This window comes from Pongo abelii, chromosome 6, assembly GCF_028885655.2.
Source record: "Pongo abelii isolate AG06213 chromosome 6, NHGRI_mPonAbe1-v2.0_pri, whole genome shotgun sequence".
Lineage (NCBI taxonomy): Eukaryota > Metazoa > Chordata > Mammalia > Primates > Hominidae > Pongo > Pongo abelii.
Genome location: NC_071991.2, coordinates 85962173 through 85988024, shown reverse-complemented (window position 1 = coordinate 85988024; position 25852 = coordinate 85962173). Strand labels below are relative to the sequence as shown.

The 25852-nt window shown below is 38.4% G+C and overlaps 1 protein-coding gene and 1 long non-coding RNA gene across 5 annotated transcripts in view; both read left to right on the top strand.

Moving 5' to 3' along the window:
* The first annotated feature begins 2862 nt into the window (after positions 1-2862).
* LOC103891172 (uncharacterized) lies at positions 2863-10483 on the top strand. The gene is made up of 5 exons (XR_655418.2): positions 2863-2969; positions 4555-4695; positions 6759-6907; positions 7911-7996; positions 8638-10483. It is a non-coding gene; the product is annotated as an uncharacterized LOC103891172 (long non-coding RNA).
* An 822-nt stretch (positions 10484-11305) lies between these two features.
* Positions 11306-25852, top strand: part of GTPBP10 (GTP binding protein 10) — a 46930-nt gene continuing 32383 nt past the window's right edge. For 2 of the 4 annotated variants that reach the window (XM_063726083.1, XM_054559522.1), the window contains exons 1-4: positions 12914-13020; positions 19069-19262; positions 20706-20797; positions 21334-21478. In XM_063726083.1, the coding sequence (XP_063582153.1) occupies positions 12988-13020; positions 19069-19262; positions 20706-20797; positions 21334-21478 (464 nt within the window). In that variant the 5' untranslated portion in view covers positions 12914-12987. Of the gene's footprint in view, positions 13177-19068; positions 19263-20705; positions 20798-21333; positions 21479-25852 lie in introns of all 4 variants that reach the window. The other 2 variants (XM_002818264.6, XM_063726084.1) reach the window with 2 other exon arrangements.

The following is a 25852-nucleotide window of genomic DNA, read 5'->3' as shown; positions in this document are numbered from 1 at the left end:
AGGCCAGTAGCCTATTCATTTGCCCACACACTTCCTACTTTCCAATCACTTAGTGCGATTTTGTCACAGTTGTGTTAATCCCATTTCTCCTTTATTGAGCATGCTTCTCCAGGAAATATTGCCATCATCACTCCCCACAAAATCTAGAAGGTCACTCCACACACCGTCGGGACATGTTGACTGAGTAATGCTGCTGAATACCTACAAAAAGAATAATTTTTCAATTCATTAACTTTTTGACTCAGTATAATGAAAGACATTAATTTGAAACATCTACAATTGCAATTGCCTCTAGTAAACTTTAATAACAATGTATTTATCAAAGTGTGATTCAATCACCTTGGGGAGAAAGAAAGCAGGAAATGAAGTTGAAACAAGTAAGTACCCTTCAGAGAAAACAAGCACTTGTTGACAGCTGACTAATTGAAGAGAAAGAAGGCATTCTTTTTTCAGGAACACAGGAGACTAAGATGAACAACAGACTGTCTCAGAGACAGGAAAAAAATAGTTCAGGAGGGAAATGAGAAAGAGATCACTAGTCCTTACCTCTTCAAAAAGGGATGATTAGTAGAAAATATTTTGTTATCGTTTAAGAACAAGAAATACAAATTTATCCTAGGACATAAAGACAAACACAAAAGGCATATAAACATTGTGTATTCTAGGATCCTCGTTTTCGTTCTTTGCATAATTTTTTAGTGGTTGTTCTAAGCATTGCAATATATATCCTTAATATTTCAGACTACTTAGAGTTAACATTGAATCAATTCATTTAAAATGTAGAAATCTTGCAAGGTATGAGTTCATTTACTCACCTTTTCATCCTTTTTGCTATAGTTGTCAAATGCATTACATTTACACACATTATAAATGCTATGATGCAATGTTATCATTTTCAGTGCTCTTTATTTTTTGCCCCGAAGACCTGATTTTCTATCTGATTGTATTTCTCTTCAACCTGAAGAACTTCTTTGGTATTTCTTATAGTACGTGTCCACTGGCTACATATACTTTTAGTTTTCTTTATCTGGAAATCTGTTTTACTTCACCATCATTCTTTTAGGATTATTTTCACTGGATATAGAATTTAATGTAGTTCTGAGTTTTGTTTTATTCTTTAAAGGTGTTGTTCCACTGTTTTCTGGTCTCCATTATTTTTCTGATGAGAAGACATCAATCATTCAAATCACAATTCCCTTATATGTAATGTGTCATTTTTCTCTGACAGCTTTCAAAATATCTTTAGTTTTCTGCAACTTGCTGACAATGTGCCAGGTGTGTGCAATGCAGTTCTGACATTACCTAGAGTGAGGTCAAATTTCACAAGTTAACGGTACAGTCTTCCATAAGAGCTCCCTTATTTTGTTTCAGGTAGTTAGGCATGAGTGGGGCACGTGAGGGCTCTCCCCCAGCCACTAGGAATGTCAGGTGACGGTTCAGCAATTATCACATTGACTCTCTAAAAGTGACAAATTGGTAGCCAGTGCAAGGGAGAGGCCATTTCCTGATGATCCACAGCTACTGCACTGAAGTATTCACTGAATATAGATGCCAGAGAGAAGGAACTTCCTGGGCATGCACATTAAGAGACAAAATGGCAGAGTATGACCTTCCAAGGGCACACCACCAGAAAAGGAAAAAAAGCCTCAGATCGGCATGTGTACAACTAAACACACCACACATGCTCACTTCCCAAGCGTAAGGAGTGCACTGCACATGCAGGCAGCCCACTCTAAGGGAAGAATCGTGGGAAAGGGGCCAACCTATAAAGTCCTAGGATCAAGGTAAAACACTGCACTTGTTCTTCAAGTTGCCTGATTGGATCTCTTCCAAGTGTACTTTCCTTTCTTTCCTGTTCTAATGCCTTCGTAATAAACTTCCACTCCTGCTCTGAAACTTGCCTCAGTCTCTTTTTTTTTCTGCTTTATGCCCCTCCATCAAATTCTTTATTCTGAGGAGGCAAGAACTGATGTTGCTGCAGACCTGTACAGATTCATCGCTGGTAACTCAGATACCTTCCACCAGTAACACCTTCAGAAACTAGTTGCAAGCCCAGGGTTCCTAGGTCCTTGTTCTTCTGACCGACTGTCTACAAATTCAGGCATTCTCATTGCCCCGTCAGGTTCTGTAATCTGCTAGAAATCACTCACAGTACTCAGGAAAGTATTATACTTATAGTTTTATTATAAAGGATATAGATCAGGACCAGAAAATGAAGAGACCCAGAGTGCCGTCTGGAAGGTTCCAAACACAAAGCTTCTGTGTCCTAAGAACATTACTTTTCTAAGTCATTAATATATAATTGCCAATCACAGAAGCTCACCTGTGCCTTGGTGCCCACAATTTTTTCTGGAGTTTTTTTTTTTTTTTTTTTTTTTTTGACACACAGTCTCACTCTGTTACCCAGGCTGGAGTGCAGTGGCATGATCTTGGCTCACTGCAGCCTCTGCCTCCTGGGTTCCAGTGATTCTCCTACCTCAGCCTCCCAGGTATCTGGGATTATAGGCACGCACCACCATGCCCAGCTGATTTTTGTATTTTTAGTAGATATGGGGTTTCACCATGTTGGCCAGGCTGGTCTTGAACTCCTGACCTCAGGTGATCCACCCACCTCGGCCTCCCAAAGTGCTGGGGTTACAGGTGTGAGCCACCACACCCAGCCTGGAGTTTTGTTATACAGGCATGATTGATTGAATTGTAACTGAAACATCAGGGGTTTGGTCTAGGTCCTGCTGCTCGTTGCACAGAAAGCCAGTCACTGAGACAATCATTATTGCCAAGGAAGAAGACTTTAATGGGGTGCTGCTGCCAAGGAGATAGGAGATCAGTCTCAAATCCATCTCCCCCACCAACTAAAATTAGGGGTTTATTTAGCAGGAAAGGAACATAATTATGTGTGGAAAAGCAGGAACTCAGGTGGGGTAAGAAACCAATCGTGATGAATGAGGGGCTTGAACTCTCATTGTCTGGTGAGTTTCAGTTCTTTCATACTTTATTTATTTATTTTTTTTTGAGACAAGATCTCACTCTGTTGCCCAGGCTAGAGTGCAGTGGCACAATCACCACTCACTGCAGCTTCACCCTCCTGGACTCAAGCAATCCTCCCACTTCAGCCTCCCGAGTAGCTAGGACTATAGGTGCATGACACCATGCCCAGCTAATTTTTGTAGTTTTTGTAGAGATGAGGTTTCACCACATTGGCCAGGCTGGTCTCAAACTCCTGGGCTCAAGCAATCTGCCCTACCTTGGCCTCCTAAAGTGCTGGGGTTACATGTGGGAGCTACTGTCCCTGGCATCTTCGATGCTTTTTGAGAGGCCTGGGGGTCCTTTCCTGAGGAACTCAGATAAAAGATAGGTAAGTTTCAAGCTTTAAGACCAGAAGGGTCAATTTCTATATTTATCCAAAAAAAACCATCTAGGGGTCTGTTGTGTCAGTTTCAGAATCATTGGTCACATGATTGAACTGAATCCCCAGCCCTCCCCAGCCCCACCACCCACCATCCACCACCTACCATCCTACCAAGAGGTACAGCTTATATCACATGTAATAACATAGTTTGTCATTCTGATATGGTCAGCCCCCAGCCTGAGTCATCTCATTTGCATAAACTCGAGTGTGATCCCAAGGGCCCATCAAGGATAAAAGACAATTCTATCACTCCAAAAAATTCCAAGGATTTAGAGGTCATCTCCCAGGAACCAGGGACAGAGGTCAAATTCTTTACAACAGTGTGGTTTTCTTCATATTTATCCAACTTCTTGGGGTTTGCTGAGCTTCTTTTTATTGTTTTTAAGACAGGGTTTATCCTGTTGCCAGGTGGGACTGCAGTGGCATAATCAGAGCTCACTGTAGCCTCAAACTCCTGGGCTCAAGCAATCCTCCTGCCATAGACTCTCAAGTAGCTAGGACTACAGGCATGCACCACTACACCTGACTCATTATTTTTAATTTTTTGTAGAAACAGGGTCTTGCTTTGTTGCTCAGGCTTGTCGTGAACCCCCATTGTATCTTGGAAGTAACTAACTTCTTTTGTATTTTACAGGCTCATAGGTGGAAGAGACTTGCCTTGTCTCAGATGAGACTTTAGACTTTGACTTTTAAGTTAATGAGAGAATGAGTTAGACTTTGGGGGACTGTTGGGAAAGCAAGATTGTGTTACAAAATGTCAGAAGGACGTAAGATGTGGGAGGGGCCGGGGGCAGAATGAGATTTGAAAGGGGCTAGGGGTGGAATAATATGGTTTGGCTCTGTGTCCCCAAGTAAATCTCATGTTGAATTATAATCCTCTATGTTGAAGGAGGGGCTTCATGGGAGATGACTGGATCATGGGAGCAGACTTCTTCCTTACTGTTCTTGTTTTGTTTTGTTTTTGAGATGGAGTCTCGCTCTGTCGCCCAGGCTGGAGTGCAGTGACGCGATCTCGGCTCACTGCAAGCTCCACTTTCCGGGTTCACGCCATTTTCCTGCCTCAGCCTCTGGAGTAGTTGGGACTACAGGCGCCCGCCACCACGCCCGGCTAATTTTTTTTTTTTTTTTTTTTTGACTTTCAGTAGAGACGGGGGTTTCACCGTGTTAGCCGGGATGGTCTCGATCTCCTGACCTCGTGATCTGCCCGCCTCGGCCTCCCAAAGTGCTGGGATTACAGGCGTGAGCCACCGCGCGCGCCCGGCCCCTTACGGTTCTTGGAATAGTGAGTGAGTTCTTATGAGATATGGTTGTTTAAGGTGTGTAGCATTTCCTCCTTTGCTGGATCTCTCTCCTGCTCCACCATGTGAAGATTTGCCTGCTTCCCTTTACCTTCCACCATGATTAAGTTTCCTGAGATCTCCGCAGCCATGCTTTCTACACAGCCTATGGAACTATGAGTCAATTAAATCTCTTTTGTTCATAACTTACCCAGCCTCAGGTAGTTCCTTATAGCAATGTGAGAATGGACTAATACAGGAAGGAAATTCTGTGGAGCACAGCTGCAGCTGAATTGGAACAGTACAAAATTGCCACAGTCCTGATCTTTTTTTTTTTTGAGACGGAGTTTCTCTGTCTCCTCGGCTGGAGTCCAGTGACGCGATCTCGGCTCACTGCAAGCTCCGCCTCCCGGGTTCACGCCGTTCTCCTGCCTTAGCCTCCCCAGTAGCTGGGACTACAGACGCCTGCCACCACGCCCGGCTAGTTTTTTGTATTTTTAGCACAGACGGGGTTTCACCGTGTTAGCCCGAATGGTCTCGATCTCCTGACCTCATGATCCACCCGCCTCGGCCTCCGAAAGTGCTGGGATTACAGCCCTAAGCCACCGCGCCTGGTCCACAGTCCTGATCTTTAGCAAACATACCATGATAAAAAAGAGAGTGATTAACCCTGACGCCACCATAGACCTATTTAAAAAGATACGAAGTGAGGTTTCAGGTATTTAAGACCTACAGAATGTAAATTCAGGTATTTAAGACCTACTGAATTACAAAATAATTCAATAAACTCAATTTTCTGGTTCTGACCACTTAACAACTCCACCTGAAATTCTCAGACATTATGACTAGCACTAGCATGGCAATTTTCATTTTTTGGGGGGGGCTACTCTTTTTAATAAAATGCTGGGCTGGATAGCTTTGACTCAATGGTAATTCCTATGTGACTTTGTAAATAAAATGGGCAAGATTACTCAATTTTATGTCCTAATTCTGCTATAGCCTTTTATATTTAGCTTCATAGTAATATTCTCTATGTAATCTTTGTTTGCTTTCTTGTTGCAACACTTTAATATCTTCGAAGGAAGGAATATAAAATTGATGTAATTATTGGTTTTTCTCCTGTGTGAACTGTAAGTTAATTTCCATACATTGTCTTAATGTCACTTTCTTTTAACAAAAGAGTTGAGCTTCAAGTCAGTGACAAGTAAATAAAGAACATAAGATTTTAAAAAATAACAAAAAAGAGTGTTCATCAGCTAATAAGACACATTTTTTCTTTGTTAAAAGATAAAACTACATTTCATCTATGAAAGAATTTTCTGTCAAATCTTACATGGCAAGATTGACAACAGTAATATTTTTTTCTAAAATGAAAAACATTTTCAAATGAGAGATGAACTCCTTAATAAAGATGTAATCAGTCTTGTCAGGGAGAGGATTTACACAGTATGTAAAGAGAAGTTCAAATTTGAAATTAATGGCACATGAGAGCAGTTCTCATAGTCCAAGATCAGTCCTCAGACATTTACTTGAAGGATTATTATTTCCTTTACATTTTGGAAGAAAAAAGTATAGAAGAGGTAGGAATAAATATCAGTTATTATAATAGAAAGGTTTTAAAGAGAAAAAGAATTCATACTAACATCTTCTCCAGCTCACCTATACTATTAGCTAAAAAGAGAAATGACAAGAGTTTCAGATCATGCTGAGAAGCAAGAAAGAATAGAAAATAATGTGTCACATTCAATTTCAGCCTGTAATTTCATATTTCCCCTAAAAGGAAATATCTCAGGATACTGAATTACAAGTTCTAGCTAACAGATCGAGATGAAGCAGATGCTTTATACGAAGTAAGGTGCCAGACCCAAACTCAAATTTTTAAAGGAAATAATCACAAAATTCTTAGACCTCTTAGGTTTTCCACTCCCAATGAGAATGGAATAGAGGGTGCCTGATCTCTTTCTTCATGCTCATTTGGATGGGCTGGGGCCTCCACCAAGTCTACTGATACTGCTTGTTATGTTATTCCTGAAGTGGTAAGGCATAATAACTGCATTCTGATTCATGTCCAGGGAAATCAAGAGATGGAGAAATTGGCCCACCAACCACTTTGGTGGTAAAGGAGGAGAGTTTCCTTTGTGATTGGCCCGCACTCCTAAATTTGCCCAAGTAAAATCTACATGAGTGTTTCCCACCACTTGGAGGTGGATTGCATATAAGGGTGAGTTCACCTTGGATTCAGTCCAATAGTGCTACTGAAAGAAATCAAGGGGGTCCCCATTCACAGGGATGAAATCTAGGTGTATGCCGGATTGCTGGAGGTAGTAAGGGCGGAGAGATTCTAAAGCCACCACTCAAATAGAGACCCGTCCACTAGGGAACCAGAGGTGAGAGACTTCAATGATGGGACTCAAGTGCCCACAAAAGCACTATGAGAGAGTTACCCTAAATATCTGCCAGTTCCAGGAACTCAAATCTGGCCCACCAAAGACAAGTTAAAGTAAGCATTTCCATATTACCTTTCTCTTCTTCCCTCCAATGCTCCAAATCTAAAGTGCCCTGAAGCTATGGTAAGCTGGCATCTAAAATCAGCACTAGCTGAAGAAAAGAAAAGACATAACTTTAAATTGAGAATTTCAAATATTATACAGAAACCAACACTCTAATTTCTGAATCTAGGAAGTGTTTTGGGCCTTAAAAGGTCTTTAGGACTGCTCATTATCTACATGTGAGCAGAAAATCTTGGAACTCAAATTTAATGATGGGTAAAAGCTTCCACCACTGAAAAGATTTAAGACATAATGAGAGAACAAAAAAAAAAAAAAAAGTTTTATTAGGATTTATGCTTAGGGCTTCTTCAATGTAAAAGTAATGTAAAAATCACCCTCACATAAACCTTCTACCAACTCCATCCTATCAGGCTCCCTAGAGAAAACAACTTGTTCTTTACTCTCTCTAAATAAGGACTTAGCCTCTCCTTTGTTCATCAGAAACCTTATTAACATTTTTCTTAGACCTCGGTGGTGATCAGCAGGTGATGCTTAGGTATAAGCATATGTATAGGAATATATGCTTGGTGGCTTTTTTTCCCCAACATTTGTTACATACTGAGGTTTTGGTATATTTTTTTTCTTACCAAGAATTAGATTTAAAATTTACATAAAATCAAAAGTTACAGGGATTATACTATCTTTTGATATGTTCATTTTTTTCTCCTTTGTTAGCATTTAGGGCATACCCTCATAACTCCAATTGCCTCACTAGTAGACATTTCCCAGTCAAATAAGATATGGCCTGAGGAAACGGCCCAGTAAGTATAATTTTACTGAAATAAGAACAGAAACAAAGTACTAGTGGGTTGATGAATAAATGGGAAATACGGAAATAGATATAAGAAATGAATACCAAAATTTCTGGAAGCTCCACAGTAACCAAATGAGGAATTCGGTGCTATTGCAAGAACTAGATTGAATGAAAAAAATAAAGTTAAAGGCCAAATATAATTATTACAGACCTAATTTTAAAAAATTATGACTCTTTTAAGTGCTTACGATGCTTTAAAAATGTTTTAAAAATCTATATTTTTATGTTCTATGTAACTCACATAAAATGAGTTCTCATTAAACTTCATTTTTACTTATACAACCATGTCTTCCAATAAGTACATGTTCTATACCTTCTCAGAGTATACTCTCTGTTATGTGTTGTAGGTAGAATATACAATGGGAACAATTGTGCTCAGTTACTATTCTGCCCAATGCTGCAGCTTACCATGTATAGAGTGATAGTCTATAATACATGCATAGGACAATGACTAACATATTCTTACAATATCTCCTTTGAAGGGGAATACTCTTATTAATTTATGATGTGGTAGTAATAAATACTTAACACATGAACACACTAATATAAGCACTGATTTCATTATTTTATTTATTTATTTATTTAAAGACAGTCTCACTCAGACTGGAGTGCATTGGCATCATCATGGCTTACTGCAGCCTCAACCTTCTGGGCTCAGGTGATTTTCCCACCACAGCCTCACAGGCAGCTTAGACTACAAGTGTGTGCCATCATGCCCAGCTAATTTGTTGTGTTTTTTGTAGAGACAGGGTTGTGCCATGTCGCCAGGCTGGTCTCAAACTCCTGGACTCAAGAGACCAACCTGCCTTGGCCTCCCAAAGTGTTGGGATTACAGCTGTGAGTCACTATGCCTGGCCTCTTCTTTTTATTTCTTATTCATATTATCTAAGAATTCTAATTTACTGTCAGTGGTTATTGCTTTATGAAATCTCAGTAACAAGAAGCAAAGAAAATGAGTTCGGTAAGTGAGAATCCTGAATACATTACCAACTTTTCTGCTCATAAGTCCTCTTGTTTGAACAAACAGGAAGCATTATCATGAAAGTCTCTTCTGATAATTCCACTGCCATTCTTACATCTATCAATGATTGAAATAAAGTATAAAAAATGAGACTAACCAATGACTAATAGGATAGTAGAAGACCCTTAAAATAGTTTTATTCCTCTAGTACAGGTGGTCTTAAATGGGGGTCTTAAAAAAATGATTCTAATAATTCTCAAGATTTCTAGAAATGCTTCTTAAAAAGTAACCTTTACGTTATATCCTTCAAATTAAAAGCAAAGTGCCTTAACAGCGAAGCAAAATCATGTTCCATAGGAATAAATTTCCTCCACTCATTATGAATACAGGTATCAGAAAGATTAAAATTTGCTTCTTTCTGTCACTGACACAGCTACTCTGCTTATTCTTGCTTAGTTATTTCAGTACCCATGACAGTGTTCCAGCACATAGCTGAGTATGTGGGACAAATTCAGAACACAGAAATTATTATATTAATGCATGAATAAATGAATGAATAGTTGAAGTGTAAGTTCCTAGGAAGAAAGGCAATAAGATAAATCCACTTTTTTCCCCTCACATAGGCCTTGTTTGAAGACAATAATTACATGGCCTGAGGCCCTCTCTTTGACAATACTTCATTTTTACTTAAAGAGGTCTTACCTGGTATGTAAACCTCATTTGTTTGATCCATTTAACTTCATCATTTGGGAGATATAATGGTTCTCAGACTTGTAATATTTTGATGGCATGAAACTAAAAGAATATTTGATTTGTTACATCTGAAGGATTATAAGGCTAATGAGTAAGAATAACTCAGTGCACCACTTCAGGTGATTCGTATGCTATAGGAGTTAGCAATGTAGTTCTTGTCTTTCGTTTGAATAAATTAATATTCCTAGAGTATCTACTGAGTACAAGGCCTGAGCCAGATGGAACTTGTTAGGGACTCTTGAACAAGCAGAACCAAAAGTATGATAGACAAAAGGTAGAAATCTAATTAAAAGCAGTTGAGATGATGACACAAGATCAATTGAAATAATCTGCAAAGCCCAGAATGAAGTTAGACACTTTTCATTTTAGTCTGCTGACAAAATTAAGCAATATAACATCACAAAATATTAGATTTGTTAATTACATATTTGTCTATTTTATGCTTAAGTGTATCTACATTAAATGTTAGATTAAATGCAACGTGGTGTTAGCATTAGACCCTGGAGTAAAGTCGTAGCTGAAAAACCTGTGAAAGCAAATAGTCTGTAGTTTAGTTAATAATATTCTAGCAATATTAATTTTTTTAGTTTTGAACAATGGTTATAAAAGATGTTAACATTCGGGCAAACTGGATAAAGATTACATGGGATCTATTCTGGCTATTTTTGTAACTTCTGTAAATTAAAAAGTACTTCAAAATAAAATTATTTAAAATTGTAATTAGAACAACTCTATATTAAATTTTTTTCGTAACCCTCATTATTTTGTGTATATATGTATCTATCTATCTATAGATACATATATATATATATTTTTTTTTTTTTGAGACAGAGTCTCTCTCTGTCGCCCAGGCTGGAGTGTAGTGGCACTATCTCGGCTCACTGCAACCTCCGCCTCCCAGGTTCACGCCATTCTCCTGCCTCAGCCTCCTGAGTAGCTGGGACTACAGGTGCCCGCTACCACGCCCGGCTAATTTTTTGTATTTTTAGTAGAGACGAGGTTTCACCGTGTTAGCCAGGATGGTCTCCATCTCCTGACCTCGTGATCCGCCCGCCTCGGCCTCCCAAAGTGCTGGGATTACAGGCGTGAGCCACTGCGCCTGGCCTGTGTTAAAATATTTTTAAAACCAAATTGTGAGTCATGTCGATGGCTTATTTGGGACTTTATTCAAGACTCTTTAGTGCCACTGACTTTAATGGTTTGCCCATACATCAAACTGAGCAACCCTAGGGAGGCATTCCTTCCTCTTCATGGCAGAAGTAGTAGTATTTTCCAACAATGACTTCTGCCTTAGGTCTGAATAGTGTCCTAAACATTTTGCCTCATGTTCATTTTAGCTGCACATTTTGAAGGGGACAGTTTTCAGTTACACAATGTTTATTTTACTATCTGGTAACGAGAGTTACAATAAATACTTCAGGCTCTGACCACATTTTGTCAGAGGTAAATATTATGCTTTCTTCTTTGTTTACAGTACACAATGATCCTCATCATTTTGAGATATTTCTATATCAATCTCCCATCTTTCTTTTTTTTAGTTGCTGTGATCATTTCCCCATGTATATGTTATGTGAAAGAAAAGAATTTCAGATTGTGTTCACTAACAAGAAATAGGCATTGGAAAATAAGTACATTGGGCTCAATACTATTCTGACACAATAGGAAAACCTAGTAAGATAGTAATCTTAATGGTAGCAAATGTTATTAACATTAACTTAAAAACATCTACACAGCAACAACCTAATGTTCATATTAATGAGAGGTAGGAACACTGATGGTAATCAACATCTGTTGCTGGTGTTAATATTCAACATTAAAGTAATCCACAGAGGGAAAATACAACTACTGCAGGTTAAATGACAACTACAGCTTTTCTGCTTGGTGGTTGTAAGCAGAAGGTCCAGTAGCAGCAAAGTAATCAAGACAGGGGGTTTTCACATCATGTCTTTCCAAATAATCACTGTCCTAAGTGAGAGGTGGAAGACACTGTCACATTGAGGTATTAGTCAGTTTTCACAGTGCTATAAAGAACTGCGCAGACTGGGTAATTTATAAAGGACAGAGGCTTGACTCACAGTTCTACATGGCTGGGGAGGCCTTAGAAAACTTATAATCATGGCAAAAGGGGAAGCGGAAACAAGCACCTTCTTCACATGGCAGCAGGAGAGAGAAGAACGAAGGAGGAACTTCCAAACACTTAGAAAACCATCAGCTCTTGTGGGAACTCCCTCACTATCAGGAGAGCGGCCAGGGAGAAACAGCCCCACATGATCCAATCACTTCCCTACCTCCACAGTGGGGATTACAAATGAAGATGAGATTTGGGTGGGGACACAGAGCCATATTGCATCTAAGTATGAAAGGATTCTAGGATTTATTAGTTTGGGTTGTTAAGAGTTATACGGCTGGGAGCGCTGTGCAGGGCCGTTTACTTCAGCTGCATACATTTTTTTCGCTGCATGAGGTGCTGGGAAGAGCTACTGTCTTCTGGTCCTGAAAAGTAATCAAGACAGAGAGGGATTTTTCACATCGTGTCTTAATTCTCACAAAGGCACGCTTCAATTGACGGATAAAAACCCGTCTTCCCGACTCCAAGAAGCTACTTTCTGCCAGTTGAAAACAAGCTTCTTTCTCTTACTGCACAGGAGAGTCCTCTTACAGATCTCTGATCCTGACATTATTTTCAATAAAATTTTGTGCGGCCGCAAGTTTTAAATTCATGGTCTCCTGGAAGCTTTGGCTGGAGACTACTCAGCGCGCCACTGAATTAACGGCTTTTGGGGGTTCTTTTTTCCCCGTTGAGTTTTTGTGTCTTTTACGCGTTTGGTTTTACGGTCCGTTGGAGGTTTTTTCACGCTGAGCGTGAAGATTCTTAGTTTCCTCAATTAGCATAAAAGCTGTTCCAAGGTTGCTGAGTCTTCAGTTCCATTCCATTCAAAATGTTAATTCCTGAGACACGCAACCTGCGCCCTACTGTCCTTTGTCCCACGGCTTCTCGACATTATCTCTGTGTTTTAATAGATAAAACGCCTTCTCTCCCCACCCGTGGGGTGCAACGCATAGGGAATGGGGCTGGTGGCGCCCGAGAGCAACACACAACGCATGCGCCAGTCCGCAGGTGTGGGCGGAGGAGAAATCGCGTCGGCGGCCAGGGATGACGTAAAAAGTCCGCGCTGTATTGCGGTTTGTGCCGCTTCCGCAAGGTTTTCTGGCCTGTTGCAGCCATGGTGCATCGCAGTTGCGTGTTGTTCAGAAAGGTCCGTGCGGGTCCCCTCAGCGCTGACGGCTCTGGTTCTCGCTTGCTCCCCTGTCTCTCCACTACTTTCTTCTTGGCGGCCCCTTGCTTGCTTGGTTTTCCCATAGACTTCTCCGCCCCTCCTGTAGTCGCGCTTTGTCAGTAAGCAGTGACAATGGTGTGTGTACCTGGCGTGGTTTGGACGGTTGTTTGGGGGCAGGGGCAGGGTCTGAAGTTCTTTAGAGACATCGTGTGCACGTGGCATGAGGAACTGGGATACCTGCCTGCTGTGGCCCAAATGTTGTGGTGGTTTTTTCTTCCTTTAAGTAATGTCCTCAGCCTGTTTTTATATATTTCTCCTTGAGTGCACTGTTTAAGGTTTTTCTAATGGATTTTTATGAAGACACGAAAGCGTGTAATTGATGTGCCTTCTTGCAGAACATTTTAGGTCGATTTTTGTGTGGTGTCGGTCTTAAGAATCGTTTCCGTAAAAATTTACAACTGCTTTGAATTTTTATTTTTTAAATCTTATCCTATTAGTAATGTTTTTTGAAACGTTGCCTGCGTCATGTTTGGCCATTACTTTATTTCTAACGACCAGAGTAAAATACTCCTTTTAAATGAGGCTCCTAAGCCCCTGAATCTGATTACTAGAGCAGGAAAAAAGTGTTACGTATTTAATGGAAACTGTAGAAACTCTCCTCGAGTATATCAGAATAGTCAATATTTCAACTTTTTTGAAAAAAAAAATCGCATTTGTTTTTTATAATAGCTATCCTAAATGACTAGAGATGTGGATTATGAATTTAAGAAATTACTCCATAAGTTATTTTAATAGCCTAAGAGGTTGATACGTAAGTCCTTTACCTACAAGAAGTTCTTGATTTAGTGAAGGAAACAGGTAAACACTAAATGTAGCGTAAGATTTATAAAGGTGTAATAATAGAGATACAATCAAATTGCTGGGAGAGCCAGCAAAGTCAGAGAATTGATTAGAGGAATTTAGAAAGACGTTAGAAAATATGACATTTAGGTGGATTTATGATAGGAAAAATGAATGACGTTCTAAGTAGAGGAAAAGCAAGAGCAGAATGGCATGTAGAAATGGCGGTATTTCATGTAGTACAGAGCAAAGAGGAAAAGAGGAAGGGGCAAATGAAAAGGATACAGGAAGGAACTAGGCATGGTAGGTGAGCCTATTGTTCTTGCTACTTGGGAGGCTGAGGTGGGAGGATCCCTTAAGGCTGGGAGTTCAAGACCAGTCTGGGCAACATAGCAAGACCCCATCTTTAAAACAGTCAGGGTGGTGTGGTGCCTGTAGTCCCAGCCATTCGGGAGGCTGAAGTGGGAGAATTGCTTGAGCCCAGGAGTTTGAGGCTGCAGTGAGCTATGATAGTGCCACAGCACTTGAGCCCAGGCAACAGAACCAGACCCTGTTTCAAAAACAAACAAACAAAAAGATACCAGAAGGGTATTTTAGTAGCTTTGGATATACAGTTGACCCTTGAAGAACATGGGGGTTAGAGGTGCCCCCGCCACAGTTGAAAATCTTCCTATAACTTTCAACTTCCCCCCAAAACAACTACTAATAATCTGTTGGCTGGAAGCCTCACTGATAACATAAGCAGTCAGTTGACACATGTAAAATATATATATAGTGTATACTGTATTCTTAAAATAAATTAAGCTAGAGAAAAACTGTTACTAAGGAAGTCAGAAGGAAGGGAAAATCTATTTACTGTTCATTAAATGGAAGTGAATTGTAAAGGTCTTCATCCTTATAGTCTTCATGTTGAATAGACTGAGGAGGAAAAGGAGGAGTTGGTCTTGCTCTCTTGGGTGGCAGAGGCAGAAGGGGTGGGGGTGGAGGAGGTGGAAGGGGAGGCAAGAGAGGCAGACACACTATGTGTAACTTTATGGAAGTACATGATAATTTCTGTCATGCTTTTGCTTTTCTCTTTCCCCCAAAAAAATGTTTCTATAGGGTACCAATACCTCTCCCACCATTTGCTTTGGTTTCAGTGCCTGTTCACAGAAGGATCCATGTCGTAAAAGAAGTCGAAAGCAGTCCTGAATAATAGGAGCTCTTCTGCTAGATTATCTAATGTTAGTTTTTCTGGTAGTTTATTCTGTGTTTTCTTCCTTGTTATCTGGCACTGGATCTGAAGCACTCATCAAGCTGTCTTCTGTTAATTCCTCTGGTTTGGTGTCTGTTAGCTCTTGAGTTTCTTCAAGATCCATATCTTGAAGTCCTTTACCCACTTTCCTGCCGTTTTTGGCATATTCACAGTCTCTTTCATGATTTCCTTGATTGGCTCTTTTGTAAATCCTGTGAAGTTATAACACAACACAACACCTGGACAAAGTTTTCTCCAGCACGAATTTACTGTTTTGGGCTTATGGCTTTCATGGCTTTTTCAATAACAATGGCATCTTCAATGATGCAATACTTGAGATTTTCCTGAAGTTTTCTCTGTTGGTGTTCTTTTCCATAGTTGACAATCCTTTTCATAGAAAATCATGTTTAATAAGCCTTAAAGGTCCTTGCAACCCCGTGATCTAGAGGCTGATTTAGAGACATTGTGTTTGGGGGCAAGGACACCACTTCAGTGCCTTTGGTGTTGAACTCCTGGGGTTCTGGGTAGCGGGGAGGTGGGGCCCTGTCCAATAGCAGAGGAACTTTATAAGTCAGTCTTGTATTGGGAAGGTACTTCCTGACTTCAGGGAGAAAGCATCCATGGAACCAATCCAGAGAAAAGATTTTTGTTCTCTAGGCCTTCTTATCCAACAAAGACTGGCAGCTGATGTTTATCTTTCCCTTTCAAGATTGAGGGGTTAGCAGCTTTATAGATAAGGACAGTCCTGATTACAAACACAACTGCATTTGCACAATACAGTAGGGTTAGCCTATCCCTTCCAGGCTTAAATCCTGGTGCTCACTTCTCTTCCTTACTAATGTCTTTTGTAGCATGTTTTCCAGAATAGGGTACTTTGATCAGTATTAGCAACCTGATTGGGGAGATATTCTTTCTTCTCAGTGATTTTCTTAATGGCATCTGGGAACTCATCTGCTGCCTCTTAGTTGGCAGAACCTGCTTCGCCTGTTATCTTGATATTTCTAAAGCCAAAGCCAAAGCTATTTCTTCTTCTTCTTTTTTTTTAAATTATACTTTAAGTTCTAGGGTACATGTACACAACGTGCAGGTTTGTTACATAGGTATACATGTGCCATGTTGGTTTGCTGCACCCATTAACTTGTCATTTACATTGGGTATTTCTCCTAATGCTATCTGTCCCCCAGCCCCCAACCCCATGACAGGTCCCGGTGTGTGATGTTCCCCCCATGTCCCAAGTGTTCTCATTGTTCAGTTCCCACCTATGAGTGAGAACATGCGGTGTTTGGTTTTCTGTCCTTGTGATAGTTTGGTCAGAATGATGGTTTCCAGCTGCATCTATGTCCCTGCAAAGGACATGAACTCATCCTTTTTTATGGCTGCATGGTATTCCATGGTGTATATGTGCCACATTTTCTTAATCCAGTCTATCATTGATGGACATTTTGGTTGGTTCCGTCTTTGCTGTTGTGAATAGTGCCACAATAAACATACGTGTGCTTGTGTGTTTATAGTGGCATGGTTTATAATCCTTTGGGTATATATCCAGTAATGGGATGGCTGGGTCAAATGGTATTTCTAGTTCTAGATTCTTGAGGAATCCCCACACTGTCTTCCACAGTCAAACCTCTTTCTAAAATTACCAAATTATCCTTTGCTGGCAATTAATTCTTTAGCTTTAGATCCTTCACATTCCTTTTGCTTTTAAGTTGTCATATAGTAACTTTACTTTTTCTTGAATTGTAGTAGTCTATGTTTTTAAAATAGCAATCCTGCATCTACATAAAAAGTTGCATTTTTAATACAAGATAAAAAGTTAATTCAGAAAAAGTGCAAGGTTTTCACACCTTTTGGCATAGCTGCTGCAGTGGCTTCATGAATTTTTTTCTTTTTTTACATTGATTCTTATTCTGGATTCATTTATCTTGAAATAGCAGGCCATTGCAGCTATAGATTTTAGTCTGTGGTACTTGTCAAGCAATTCATCTTTTTATTGTAATGTCATGACTTTACTTCTTGGGAGCACCGCCAGCATCAGTAGTGGCACTTTGTATGGGTTCCATGGTGGTGTTCAGGTTTACAGTATAGCGCTAAACATGATGAAAAATGCAAGAGAACTGTGAGAGATTACTTTTTACTGACTTACAAAATGTACTGGCAAGATGAACTGCTCATGGGGAGATGATTAGCATCACATGGCCTTTTAAGTGGCAACTTGGGGCACTTGAGCTCACGGGATAGCTACAGGAGGTAACTACGAAATTATTACAGTATTCCAGGATGTACTACAGTTAATTTTATGCAGTTATGATTTAATACTTCATTTTTACATTTGCTTACATTTCTCTTGACTGCAAATGCTGCCATGTAAGATCTGTAAGTGTGTGTGTAAGTTTTGATAAATTTTAAGTTTTTATAATAGATGTGTGGCCAGGTGCAGTAGCTCATGCCTGTAATTCCAACACTTTGGGAGGCCAAGGCAAGAGGATTGTTTGTGGCCAGGAGTTTGAGACCAGCCTGGGCAACATAGCAAGACCCCATCTGTAGTTTTTAAAAAATTAAGATAGATATGTGTATATTTTATGGAAGTAAATGACAAAATAGGTTAATATCTATATATTTTGTGCACTCATAGCACAACTTTTCTTAATTTTTTTTCAATATTTCCAATCTATGTGCCTTGTAAGTTTTTTCAAACTGTTGCAAAGCTCAAAAAAATTTTCTAATATATTTATTGAAAAATATCTGTATATAAGTGGACACACACAGTTCAAACCAGTGTTGTTCAAGGGTCAACGGTAGTACTAAGAATTTTTTACTTTATTTCATAAGCATTTTTTTTTTTTTTTTTGAGACGGAATCTCGCTCTGTCACCCAGGCTAGAGTGCAGTGGCTTGATCTCGGCTCACTGCAAGCTCTGCTTCCCAGGTTCATGCCATTCTCCTGCCTCAGCCTCCCGAGTAGCTGGGACTACAGGTGCCCGCCACCACGCCTGGCTAGTTTTTTTGTATTTTTAGTAGAGACGGGGTTTCTCCGTGTTAGCCAGGATGGTCTCGATCTCCTGAACTCGTGATCCGCCCGCCTCGGCCTCCCAAAGTGCTGGGATTACAGGCGTGAGCCACCGCGCCCGGCTCATAAGCATATTTTTAATGCATGGTTTTTGAGTAAAGGAGAAACATGATTAGAGATCAGATCAATTTCAGAAAAATAGTTCAGGCAACAAGTTGGAGAATGCAATAAGGAAAAAATGCCTAAACACTGAAAGGAGCTCACGTGGTGCAGGTACTAGGGCAGTGGTACTGGAGAGAAGAGAGTTAGTAGGGCTTTGGGACAAGAAACAGGTGTAGTCTGAAAGACTTCCATTTGTGTAGTCTCAATGAATATGTAAACCATGGTTCCGTTACTTTAGAGAACATTGGAGGAACAGATTTTACCTGGGGAAGAGTTTGGTTTTGTTATGTTAACATTTATTTTTGAGGTGGCTATTATTCAACTGATACGTAGGAACAAGTTTCATATTGGGGGATTTCAAATATAAATTAAATACACATTCTGCTCACATTTGCTTTGTACTATTAAAAGCTTTCATCCTGGTGGAAATGTCTGACAGATTGGACATAGAAAATATCTCACCTAGGTGATGGTTATTGGTACAAGCAGAAATTACCCAGGGGAGAAAGTCTAGAATGAAAACAGGGCCAAGTCAGAAACCCTCAGGGTAGGTGGGACAATAATTGATAACTGAAAAAACTAAAAGGGACTTAAAAGAGAGAATCAAATGAGAAAGGGGGTCAGATCGGAGATGTGGAGGTGAGCTAAGAAAATGTTATAGAATTGGCATGTAAAAAGCTATTAACGATTTTTTTAAAAGAGGTTTTAGTGGAAGAAAGAACTAGAAAAGGGTTCCAAGGTGATACACTTTTGGTATACAAATATTCTTTCTCTTTTTTTTTAAGTATGGAAATTTCATCGATAACCTAAGACTCTTCACCAGGGGAGGATGCGGTGGAATGGGTTATCCTCGTTTAGGTGGAGAAGGTGGAAAAGGTGGTGACGTCTGGGTTGTAGCCCAGAACAGAATGACTTTAAAACAACTTAAAGACAAGTATCCTCAGAAACGGTTTGTGGCTGGAGTAGGAGCAAACAGCAAGTAAGTAATTACTGAATGACTTAAATTTTAGAAAATCAAACCCTTCTGGAAATGTTTACGTTATAAAATAAAAACTTAATTGTTAATTTGAAGTAAATTATTTCCTGTACTTATAACTGAGCAAAAGCCTAAAATGTCTCAACTCATAAAAGACTGATACTAAAGAATATTTCAGAGTTTTAAAACTGTTTGTCCGTTTGTTTTCCCAATGTCTATCTGTATTCTTTTTGCACTTCCCCTGTAGAAACCGATAATTATCTGAATTCCCACTGTTTTCTTCTAAAATTATCTTTGACAACCTTTTAGAAAACTTTCTCAGTCTTAACCATGGTACTCTACCCCACCACCATTAGAAGGCAAGATAACCATTATTAACCTTTTCTTGACTTTTCTAAGACTTTTCTGTGTGTTTACAGAAATGCAGTTATGTGCCTAAAATTTTAGAATACAAAAATGAGAGTACAGTATTTTACAGTCTGCTATTTTTACTTTTTTTCACATGTCGAAATTATTCAGAATACCTGTATAATAAATAACTATTTTGTCATTTGTCTGTTTAGGTTATTGTTGTTTTTTTTTTCCGATTATAACCACAGTGCAGCATTCTGTGTAGATACTATTTTACATGTTTGTTCAATTATTATTTTGTTAAATTCCCAGAAGTAGAATTACTAAAATGTTCGTACTAATTTTTTCTTTTATGAGCAGTTTAAGAGTAGCCAGATTTGCCTTCTATAATGTAAGTACTCTCATTTGAGGTTACTTTTTTAGAAGCTTTGCTATTTGGTGGATTTTCTATTTTTTTTATAGATTCATTTTTTTCTTTTTTTTTTGAGACAAAATCTCATTCTGTTGCCTAGGTTGAGTGTAGTGGACACTATCATAGCTCACTGCAGCCTCTACCTTTCAGGCTCAAGTGATCCTCCCACCTCTGCCTCCCAAGTAGCTGAGACTACAGGTGTGTGCCACCATTCCCAGCTAATTTTTAAATTCTTCTTTTTTTGTAGAAATGAGGTCGTGCTATGGTGTTCAGGCTTGTCTTGAACTCCTGGACTCAAGAGTTCCTCCTGCCTCCGCCTCCCAAAGTGCTGAGATTACAGGCGTGAGCCACCATGCCTGGCTTTTTCTACCCTATTTATATTGTAGCAATGATCTCTTCATTTCATGGTTGCAATATTTTAGTTTCGGGTTAAAATGACCTTTGGTGGTTAGCTTAGTAACTTAAATCATTACCTAATGCCATTTTAGTGGGATATAATAGTCTAAAATGCAAAGAAATAATTAGGGATAATTTTAGTTTTTTTAAACCCTGTGTTTGACCATTTAACATCTGCGTTAACCAGAGAATTGATTGCTACTCTTCTTTGTAAACCATTTTGTGTGTGTGTGTGTATATGTATATACACACACACATACATATATATGTATCCTTTTTTTTGGTAGGGTTAGTGCACTGAAAGGCTCCAAAGGAAAAGACTGTGAAATCCCTGTGCCTGTGGGTATTTCAGTAACTGACGAAAATGGTAAAATTATAGGTGAGTGTACTATAACTCCGAAAGTTGTAAAAATGTGCACATTTTCTAAAATGAAACAATGGAATAGCTTCTCTTGAGTTTCAGAAGATTTTTTAACTAACAATTTTAGCTACTACCCTATAAGAGAGCATTTTTAAAACTTATAAAAGTTAAATTGACTGCTAGATTTAAGATTGTTTTAAAGATGTTAGAGTTCTTACTTGGTCTTAAAATATATAACTAGGCTCTTTTCAATTGTTTACTGAAATGTTTTTCTGGGGTCAAACTTTTAATAGATTTGTAAATTGGAATTTCCTGGACTGTTGTTATGAAAGAACAGTATTACATTAATGATTCTACTTATTAATTATAGATTTGTAATTGAGAATTTCCTGGCATGTATTTTTGAAAGTAAAATATTACATTAATGATTCCACTTACTAATCTATAGATTTGTAATTTTGAATTTCTTTGCCTGTATTTCTGAAAGAAATATATTGCATTAGTGATTTCACTTATTAATCTTTGCTGTAAGTATTTCTCTCCCTCTTTTTAAGGAGAACTCAATAAAGAGAATGACAGAATTTTGGTAGCTCAAGGAGGTCTTGGTGGTAAATTTCTTACAAATTTCTTACCATTGAAAGGCCAGAAACGAATAATTCACCTTGATCTAAAACTTATAGCTGATGTAGGCCTAGTAGGGTAAGTATCATTCATATTTTTTTTATTATACTTTCAGAGAGATAGTTCTTGAATAGAAAATAAATGTAAATGGTAATTTGGGGCCATAATTATTTCTAATTTATGGAATTTGTGTGTTGTGTATGTACTTGGAACATATGCTGCTAAATATTATTTTCAAATTGCCAACATAGAGTTTCATAGTTATTGCTTATTTATAAAATTAAGACCAGAGCAATTGAATAGATCAGTGGGAATGTTAGAGAATGCATAAAGAAAGAAAAATCAATCAAATGCAGTATTATAAGAAGGTTAAATAATGTTACCAGATATTAAAGAATAATAAATCCAAACAAACCATATTATTATTAAAAATATATAGAAGGAAATAAAAAGGGAAAAATGGTTGACATAACTATTTTGGGTCTTAATAGAGACATTAAAGTATCGTTAATCCAATGGCTAAAGATCAGTACAGATAATCTCAATCCTCAGACTTATGCACTGTTGCCGCCAAATTGAATCCTGCTATGACTGTTTGTATATCCTTCTTGCCTCTGCTTAGGATCTATGTAGTCTCAGCACTGTAGACCTCACAAGAGTGTCCTCTTCCACCAGCCTCCATTCTTTCATTAGTAATGCTGGTTAGCTGTGGGGTTTGCAGTGCAGCTGCTCACTGGAAGGGGATAGATAGTAAGATACAGAATACATAAAGGAAGAGAAAACTTCAATTTGCATTTGCTCTCTCTCCCCCATCCCCCGTCCCTCCTATCCTCTCCCTCCGGCCCTATCACAGTATTACACAGTTATTTAGATGGAAAGCTTAGGGACAAGATAAAGAAAACTGCCTTATTACTGTCCTCCTCCAAATTCCTAGTTCTATTTTTTGCTTCCCCATAGCTTCTTCCTAAGTTCTTTTCATCTTCCTCTTCAGTCATCTCACTGCTTCTTTACCAGACTCTTAAGTCTGAATCCCTCACCTTTTGCCCTGCCTGACCAGCCACTAGAGCTTACTACCATTGGTTTAGGGTTCACAGAGGCCCCATTCCTGCTAAAATTATAACAAGAAAAGATGTGATCCTGGCTTGCCATTCACATTTATTTTTTTCAATAAAGCACAGTTACGAGAGTTATTAGATGTAAGTTCTATAATCCTCTATATTTTTAGGAACATTATGGGCTTAATAGGGTGTTGTGGGCAAGACTGGCAGTCCAACCAATCACAATTGCATTTAGCATAAACATGTGTTTCAAGTTCTGAAGAGACAACTTTACAGTCTAAGAGGAGCCTAGCACGGCTTAGTCATAAAAGTGGAGTGGCATGGAGGACTCAGGTTAGACTATTTAGGTTAGGATCTCAAATCCTCTGGAGGCTGGCCAGCTGGTCTTGGGTAAATTACACAGCCTCTCTAAGCCTTTGTTTTTTCTTCTTTTTTTTCTTTCTTTCTTTCTTTCTTTCTTTCTTTATTATTGTACTTTAGGTTTTAGGGTACATGTGCTCAATGTGCAGGTTAGTTACATATATATGCATGACATATGTATACATGTGCCATGCTGGTGCACTGCACCCACTAACTCGTCATCTAGCATTAGGTATATCTCCCAGTGCTATCCCTCCCCCCTCCCCCCTCCCCCCACCCCACAACAGTCCCCAGAGTGTGATGTTCCCCTTCCTGTGTCCACGTGTTCTCATTGTTCAATTCCCACCTATGAGTGAGAATATGCGGCGTTTGGTTTTTTGTTCTTGCGATAGTTTACTGAGAATTTTCTTTTTTTTTTCTTTTCTTTTCTCTCATTCTTCCTTCACTATAGTTTTTTTCTTTTCACCACGTCATTTGTTTTCTCATCTTTAATAGTGTATGGAGATAAGTCTTCCCTTAAAATGGTGGTAAGTAAGATAATGTATTTACAGCAGAATACATGCTTTGCATTTTTGTACGTTCAATGAATTGTAGCTGCTATCATCATCATCATTATATTGCCAACTTATTGGAAAACTGCATATAATGAAATACTAGGCTTTTCAGAAGTAGGTTTGAAATTTATCCGTAATTAAAGCATCAAGATTCTTAAGCATATCAAACGAGAATGGGGAAAAAGATTTTTAAGTGGAATGTTTAACGTATTTTCTAGTGTTCTTAAATTAGGCAACTATTCTTGAAGAGTTACTACTATGAATACTAGCGTAAGTAGATATCCTTTTAGCTGGTTTTGGAAATGGACTGAATCACAGAAGAAAGTTATTATACGACTAACAGATTTGTGCTGCTGTTGTCAAATCTGATCTTTGCATAGGTTGGATTTTAGCCTCTAAAATTTTCACTGGGTACTTCCCAAAAAAAATTTCAAATATCTGTTCTTCAATCATTAGCATCATCTTTCTATTCATACTTTGATCTTCTTGGAAATAGTTGCTTGCATTATGTGCTCAATCATTATGAAAATATGAGGATGTTGGAAACAAGCAAGTCCAGCTAGTGATAATTATGGATAAAAATGGCTGCAATTTGCTTTTCAAAAGCTATAAGAACCTGGATGAAACAGGGTACGAAAAAAATACACGTTCCAGGAGAAACAAGTCATTAAGAACCTCACATAATTTTATTTTAAATTCATTACAGAAAGATTTTTTTAATGAGGGAAATTGTTGAAATACCTCCAGCTAATACATTTTTATAGAATTCCAAATTAATATTTGCAGAATATTCCGCCATTATTCCAAATGACAGTTTGGCAGAGTTTTTGAAATACCGTCTTCAAATTTGAATAAGAACTCTGTGAAGGTGGGAATCATTTTGTCTCATTGCTCAGTATGTTGCCTGATACAAAGTCAGTGCTCAATAAATATTTGTTGGATAAATTTAATGAAAATATATGAATGAGATTTAGCAATGCATGTTTTAAGTAACCCCCATTCCTAATACTGTCTTTCATACATGGTGGGCCTTTCTTGAGGGAAATTCAGCAGTATAATCAAAAGCCTTTAAAATGCACATACATTTTATCCAGTATTTCTTCATGTAGACATTTATTCCGAGAAGGAAATCAAAGATGTGTACAAAGAGAAGTCTTAGCCAGAACAATCAGGAAAGAGGAATATTCAAATTGGAAAGAAGGAAGTCAAACTATCTGTTTGCCCATCATATGATCTTATACCTTGAAAACCCTAGAGACTCCTTCAAAAGACTCCTAGATTTGATAAATGAATTCAGTAAACTCTCAGGTTACAAAATCAGTATACACAAATCAATAGCACTGCTATACACCAACAACAACCAAGCTGAGAATTAAATCAAGAACTCAATCCCTTTTACAATAGCTACAAAAAATAAAATACCAAAGAATATACGTAACCAAGGTCAAGAAAGATCTCTACAAGGAGAACTACAGAACAGTGCTGAAAGAAATCATAGATGACACAAACAAATGGAAATACACCCAAAGCAATCCTAAGCAAAATGAACAAATCTAGGGGAATCATATTACCGGACTTCAAATTATATTACAAGTTTATAGTAACCAAAACAGCATGGTGTTGGTAGAGGAGTAGGTACTTAGACCAATGGAACAGAATAGAGAACCCAGAAATAAAACCAAATACTTAAGACCAACTGATCGTCAACAAAGCACACAAAAACATAAACTGGGGAAAGGATACCCTATTCAAAAAACAGTGCTGGGAAAATTGGATATCCAAATGTAGAATAATGAAACTGGATTCATATCTCTCATTATATGCAAAAATTAACTCAAGATAGATTAAAGATTTTAATCTAAGACCTGAAATTATAAAAATTCTAGAACACTTAGGAAAAACCCTTCTGGACATTGGCCTAGACAAAGAATCTATGACTAAGATTTCAAACCGAATGCAACAAAAATACATAAGTGGGACCTAATTAAAGTAAAAGTCTTCTGCATAGCAAAAGAAAGAATCAACAGAGTAAACAGCCTGCAGAATGGGAGAAAGTATTTGCAAACTACACATCTGACAGAGGACTAATATACAGAGTCTGCAAGGAACTCAAATCAGCAAGGAAAAAACAATTCCGTTAAAAAGTGGACAAATAACATGGACATTTCTCAAAAGAACATATGCATACAAATGGCCAATAAGCATATAAGAAAATGTTCAACATTACTAATACTCAGGGAAATGCATATTAAAACCACAATGATTTACCAACTTAGCCAGAATGGTCATTATGGAAAAGTCAAAAAACAATATGTGCTGACATAGATGTGGTGAAAAGAGAACTCATATATATTTTTTTTTACTTAAAAAATTTTTTTTTTATTTAAGTTCTAGGGAATGCATGACATGTAGCTTTCTTACATGGGTATACATGTGCCATGTTGGTTTGCTGCACCCATCAACTCGTCATTTACACCCCT